Source organism: Helianthus annuus, chromosome 14 (genome assembly GCF_002127325.2).
Source record: "Helianthus annuus cultivar XRQ/B chromosome 14, HanXRQr2.0-SUNRISE, whole genome shotgun sequence".
Lineage (NCBI taxonomy): Eukaryota > Viridiplantae > Streptophyta > Magnoliopsida > Asterales > Asteraceae > Helianthus > Helianthus annuus.
The window spans coordinates 32,153,294-32,160,498 of NC_035446.2; the positions used below are offsets into that span (position 1 = coordinate 32,153,294).

The window sequence follows — 7,205 nt, forward strand, 5'->3', positions numbered from 1 at the left end:
ATTCGTAGCTTCCTAGGTTTGGCTGGATACTATAGCCATTTTATTGAAAACTTCTCAAGGATTGCTGCACCCTTAACTTCGTTAACCAGTAAGAATATTAAGTTTAATTGGGGGCCTAAGCAGGAAGAATCTTTTGATATCTTGAAGCAGAAGTTGAGTAACGCTCCAGTACTGACTCTACCTGAAGGTATTAAAGAATTTGTGGTGTATTGTGATGCATCACACACCGGAATGGGTTTGTGTGTTAATGCAAAAGGGCAAGGTCATTGCCTACGCTTCACGTCAACTAAAGGTGCACGAGAAGAATTACACCACCCATGACTTGGAATTGGGTGCCGTTGTATTTGCACTTAAGCTTTGGAGGCATTACCTATATGGGACAAAGTGTGTGATCTATTCTGACCACAAGAGCCTTCAACACCTGTTCAATCAGAAAGATTTGAACATGAGGCAGCGACGATGGATGGAAACCTTGAACGATTATGACTGTGAAATAAGATACCATCCAGGAAAGGCAAACGTAGTCGCTGATGCCTTATGTAGAAAGGAGAGGGTGAAGCCGATAAGAATCAATGCCAAGGGCATTGAAATTAAAAACAGTTTGAATGAAAGGTTGTTAGCTGCACAAAAGGAAGCTGTGTTGGAAGCTAACTATCCTGAGGAAAAATTAGGAGTAACGGAAGAACAGTTGTCCTACGATAAGGGCGGAATGTTGAGATTGAATGAACGAATATGGGTTCCTGTATATGGAGGACTTCGGGATGTTATCCTCAAGGAAGCCCACAGTTCCAAGTATTCCGTTCATCCTGGAGCTGATAAGATGTACCAAGATTTAAAGGCAAATTATTGGTGGATAGGCTTGAAAAAGTCTATAGCTGCTTATGTAGCTAAATGCTTGACGTGTGCTAAAGTCAAGGCTGAACATCAGAAGCCGTCTGGTTTGCTGCAACAGCCTGAAATTCCCACTTGGAAATGGGAGATGGTGACGATGGATTTCATCACCAAATTGCCTAAGACGCCGAAGGGAAATGATACTATATGGGTCATAGTTGATAGACTGACTAAGTCAGCACATTTCCTACCCATTAAAGAGACCTTCAGCTCTGACATGTTAGCCCAACTATATGTGGATAAGATTGTGTTCTTACATGGCGTACCAGTATCTATTATCTCAGATCGGGATACTAGATACACATCTCATTTCTGGAGGAGTTTCCAACAGTCTCTGGGCACTCAATTGAATTTTAGTACGACTTACCATCCTCAAACGGATGGGCAGAGTGAGCGTACTATTCAAATGTTGGAAGACATGCTGCGTGCATGTGTAATTGATCTAGGAGGTAGTTGGGACAGGCATCTACCTTTGGCCGAGTTCTCCTACAATAATAACTACCATACTAGCATTAAGGCTGCGCCTTTTGAGGCACTATATGGTAGAAAGTGCAGAACGCCCATTTGCTGGGCAGAAGTAGGGGATACTCAATTATCAGGTCCTGACTTAGTCTTCGAGACAACGGACAAGATTGTCCAGATTCGCGATCGCCTGAAAGCTGCTCGAGACAGGCAGAAGAGCTATGCGGATGAGAGGCGAAAACCTCTCAAGTTCGAGGTTGGCGATAAAGTTTTGCTCAAAGTATCACCTTGGAAAGGGGTGATGTGATTTGGTAAGAAAGGTAAGTTAAGCCCAAGGTATATAGGACCATTCGAAATCATCGAATGTGTAGGGTCAGTGGCTTACAAGTTATACTTACCTGAAGAGCTCGATGGTATTCATAATGTATTTCACGTCTGCAATCTGAAGAAATGTCTAGCTGACGAGTCGCTAGTTATACCACACACAGATGTGCATATAGACGAGAGCTTAAAATTTGTGGAAAAACCTGTGTCGATTGAGGATCGACAGGTAAAGAAGCTTCGAAGAAAGCTTGTGCCTATTGTCAAGGTGAAGTGGGATGCTCGCAGAGGTCCTGAATACACGTGGGAGCTGGAATCCACAATGAAAGAGAAATACCCTCATCTGTTTCCTTAAATCTCGAGGACGAGATTTCTCTTAAGGGGGTGAGGATGTAGCACCTCGAAAATTCCTGTCCAACGAAATAAAGACACGTGTCTTGTGGGACAAATGTGTCAGAAACCCGGGTCAAATATAAAGATGCGTGGTAGGATTTTAAGAGGGCGTCATGTTATAAAAATACCTCTGAACGACCCAAGGGCGACATGTTATTAAAACACCTCTGAGCGACCCGAATTTATAAATCCCAAGATCCATAAATTATTTGATAAAACATCTTATATATTTTTACCGGTTGATTCTAAATAAATAAAACTCCATCCTTTATAAGGAAGTTGGATTATTAATAGTGTTACTACAATGAATTCTGATTTTTAAATCCTAAACTAATGAGAGTTGGGAGTTGATGAAGAATTCAAGGTTTCCTAGTAATATCCGTCACCTTGCAAGTCCCACAAGAATTAAATTTGAAATGGGGAACATGTAAGAACCATTCAAGCATGCAATGGCTGAGCAGATGGTCCCACAGCTGGAAAAGAGAGCTTGGATTCGGAATTGTTTGATTGCATGGTCAAGACTTGGAAGTTTACAAATTTTTGTCCTCTGACCACCGGTTACGGACCGCAAGACACTAGGCTTACGGTCCGTAAGGAGGGTACCTGGGCGTTTTCAGCAAAGGTCGGTTACGGACCGCAATAATCTGAGCATATGGTCCGCAAGGGCTGCATACGGACCGCAAGAGTTTAAGCTTACGGTCCGTAAGCCTGTCGCTGGCAGCAGAAACTGGACAGCTGCCTGTTCAGCCTGTTGCACCGCCTTATTGAGGTAGTTTTCAAAACAAGGGACTCTCTAGGCAGTATTTAGCCTATTAGGGACACCTGGGGTAATCTTGTAATCATCCTAGACTTCCATGTCTTGATCCTAGAGCATCTTGGTCACTATATAAGGGAGTGAAGTGTGGTGAACTTTGATCATTCAATTGTGTCACTCACTTGGAGCATTCTCTGGAGCTCTCTGGACTTCAAGCCATCTTCCTAGTGATCTCTAATCTCAATTAGGACTCTTGTAAGTGTCCTTAACCCTTCCTAATTCGTTTTAGCCTAGTTAATTAGCCAAAAGTCAAACCGTCGTAATTAAGGTTTGACTTCGTGATTAATTAAAATGTGCTCTGTTAAATCATGAATTAAAAACACCTTTAAGTAGGTAATTATGTGGGTAATAAACCCTTAAAAGGGTATTTCCAGATTCCCACTCTAAACATGTCAATTGTCGAGTCAAAGCTTATTATAAAAAGTCAACAGAAAGGTTATTTGCAAATTAATGCATAATTAACAATGTAGGATACATGCAACCTATTTGATCATTAAAATAACTTGGTAATTAATGTAAGAACATGTTCCAACATGTTCAACTCGACAATATTCAGTTTAGGCTCGGTTTGGAACCGAAAGTCGCAAAGTTTGACTTCTGCTTTGACTTTCAGTTCTGACCCGTTTAAGCCAAGATTAGGACTGCCTTAGAGCTTCTTTTGGACCTATTTACATGTTAGTATAACTCTCTGAGATTATACAACTTGGTTCATTAGATATCCTATTCACATGCATGTTTCCGTTAATCGCTTATATGTTGACCATTATGCCCATTTGACCTTAAAAAGTGATTTTTGAAAATGTAAAAGGGTAGGCACCTTAGTCACTGAATTATAAACTTGCACCCAAAAATTTGAGGTCAGTTTGAGGTCTAGATTAAGAGTTATGTCCAATAGCGTAATTAAGAGCTTCTTTACTAATTAAATGGCGTAAATTACGTATAGCCTATCAAAACCCAAATTTTTATATCAAACTTTTTACCAACTATTATAAAATAATATTTTGGGTTTTTTGGTGATTTTTATTTATTTTTAGGCTGAGCATAACTTAGTGTTCTAAGATTAATTCGGTTTATGCCGGTTTTGCCCTTTTTAGCCATAAAATGAGTTTTACAAATCCTTTTGACCCCAAACTAATTTCTACTGATTTGTTATGATAAATAAATTATTTTGAGCCTTCTGGAATATTAAAAATATCAGCTTTTTACAGAAAACCCGGAAATGGCTCCAAATCGCCTTTTTAGGCATTTTTAACGCATAAGTTTGCACTAGAACCTTATTAAGCTTAAAGGATTGAACCTACTGATGTAATCAGTGAATTTTTATATTTTAAACAGTAGGCAAATGTTTTGAACTCAGAATTCCAGAATTGACCTTTTAGGCACATGTGAAATTACCAAAATGCCCCTACGGTGCATAGTAAGGTTAAAGATTATAAATTTCACATAGATTTGCTACCCTACTGTTATAACTTAGTAAATTAAGTATATTTACTAATTTAATCAGACCTGTAACTCAGGTTATTATTTTAACCCTTTTACACCTTATAAAATAACCAAAACGCCCTTATGAGGCATAGTTTTGGTTTAAAATCATTTGGGGCATAATGGAAGATATCATTCTGATATCACAACATATTTTAAGCATATTGACTTCAGAAACTTGTATTTGACTTTTATGGTTACTCGTTACGCACTATACGCGTTCGGATCGGCTTGTGTGACTAGTTTGGCCATTTTAGCCGAAACGGGTCAAACCATATCTTTTTGGTCTCAAAATCCAGAATGTGATTATGTTACCCATAATAAACAAGTATGCAAGCTTGTTGGGTCAAAACCACATTCTAAAACGGTCTTCGCCTTATTGTGCGTTTAAAACCGTAATCTTCTTTTAATACTAACCGGTCTAAGCTTAAGACCCGTTAGGATTCTAATAGGTTATTAAAACCTTAATTTCCAGATCTAGCGCCCAGTAAAAGCTACGTGCACTCGCTATTTTTGGTTTATACTTGCTCAGGTAAATACGTTTAACTTATTTTCCCTATACGGGCTTGGGGTACCGTATATAAAATACCGCTTGGTCGGGGAATTGACCTTAACCAGTTGATGGCTAAGTGTTGTCAAATTAACCCATTTAAAAATGGTGTTTTGTTTGTTTAACGCCTTTGGGGGTTTAATGACCATGTCCCGGATATCCTTGGCATCATTCAAAGAATGGCCACGACCTTAGCACACGGGTGTAGGCGTACACCCGTTGTGTATTTTATTAAATGTATAATCGCCGGCCGAGAGAAGTCTTGCGGTGGAATTATATTAAGTGGTGTGTCTATTGAACTTTAACCCGGCACGACCCGGGCCACTGAACGCATAACGAACATGTAATTCTTTTACAAGATTATTAAGCAAATAATTATCCCAAGTTATAAAAAGTTTTATGCCACGGGCATTCAAATCAATTTTAAACATTTTCAAAATGAGTCAGTTAAATTGTATTTACCAGTGTAAACTGACGTATTTTCCAAAAAGGCTAAGTGCAGGTACTACGCGTAATAGGCTGGTCACTCCTTAAGCATCCATAGAAGTCTCGCAAGCTTAGGATGCATGAAGTCTGTTGAAATGAAGTTTCCTTTTTGTTTGGATCTGCCTGTGGATCTATTTCGACATTTTGTGATACTTGAATATTACAATAATTTAAGTTGAAATAAATCTATCTTTTGCTTCCGCTGTGCATTATAATTTGTGTTGTTTGACTATGATGATATCAACTACGTCACGATAATCCCCCACCGGGCCCACCGGTGACACGTGGAAATTAGGGGTGTGACACTTCATCCCCAATGGATGATTATATAAATAAGGAGGGAATTGGAATAATCCAATTTAAAGATGACTTATGTGATTTTATCGAATCACATTTTGCCAAGAATGTTAACATGTTTACAGATGTTAACAAGGATTTGAATCTTTTAAATAGGTTTTACCATCTTGGCCATATCTTGAATGACATGTGACTAGGTTTTACCTTTAAGATTCTTTTTAATATTCAACGCAGAACAATCCTAAATTGAGATGTTAATAAGGATCTGAATCTAATTGAGGAACTACCATCTTGGCCCTGTCTTAAAGTGACACGGGCTAGGTCTTGTTCTTTTTTGATTTTGTCATTTTATTATAATGATAGATCTTATAAAAAGGAATGTTATTTTTCATTTATTTCATGTTTTATATTTATGCATATAATTAAAAATGAAAATTTAAATTTAATCCATTCCACTTCAAAATTAAACAAGTACAGATTTGCCCTAAACGGGACTTCTAAATGAAATAACATGCCCACGCAGGGGCTAAACAAACCTAATATACCCACGCAGGGGTTAAATAGAAAGACATGCCTATGCAGGGGTTAATTAAAAAAAGACAAGTCCTTGCAGGGACCGAATACAGAAATAGATGTCCACGCAGGGACTTGATTACAACATAAATAAATAAACAAGGATCTTCAAAAATCCCTTCCCTTGGTCTTCCCCTTGATTAGGCTTACCAAACCTTTGAAGAATCCGCGGTTGTTTCTGCGCTCTGCTTAAACTTCCCGCTCAACCTGGCTTAACCTTTGTAGAACTTCCCGTTGTCGCTCTGGTGGTATCAATTGCGGCTGCGGCGGCTGCTGATGTGGAGGTTGAGGAGGTGGCGGTTGTTGGTACCCATAAGCTGGGTATCCAACTCCCCAGGGATATCCATAAGGCCCCTCAGGGTGGAGAGCATTGTAATCCCATGCTGCTTGGTATGGGTCAACCTCTGCATAATTGTAGTTGGTGTGGGCCGGCTGCTCAAAGGGATTATACGCCGCTGAACCGGCGTATGCAGGAATTGGGTTACCAAAACCCAACGGTGGTGGCGTGACAGGCGCTGAGTCTACCTCCGAGACGGGGTTTGAAGGCCCACCCATCTGCGGGTCTTCATGGAGTGACGGGTAGTGGCTGCCACTCGAAGGTTGAGGGGTGCTGATACGCACTCCCCCTCGCACGGACATCCGTGCGTTAGATCTTCGTCACCACGGTGGCTCCGGAGGCGGCTGCTGAACTGGTAGTGGTGGCGGTGGAGTGACCGCGACAAAACGAGAATCCTCGGAGGGATCCTGCTGCTACTGCTGGTGAGGCGAGGAGTGGTAAGAAGGGGTAAACACCCAATCATATTGGGCAAATCTCACCTGGTAACTATCTGGACCACGGTAAGGTGATCCATGGAAAGATGACCCATCAGAGATCTCGATGGGGTGGTTAGGGGTCCCGGTTGGAGGCTCGGCGGGATCCGTGTCTTCGTCCATGTC

At 40.5% G+C, this 7,205-nt stretch overlaps 1 protein-coding gene across 1 annotated transcript; it reads right to left on the reverse strand.

Moving 5' to 3' along the window:
- Positions 1-6,458: 6,458 nt before the first annotated feature.
- On the reverse strand, positions 6,459-6,908 carry LOC110906592 (cAMP-binding protein 1-like). Its single transcript, XM_022151702.1, has one exon. It carries the CDS (start codon positions 6,906-6,908, stop codon positions 6,459-6,461), a length of 450 nt encoding a protein of 149 aa, XP_022007394.1.
- Positions 6,909-7,205: the final 297 nt, after the last annotated feature.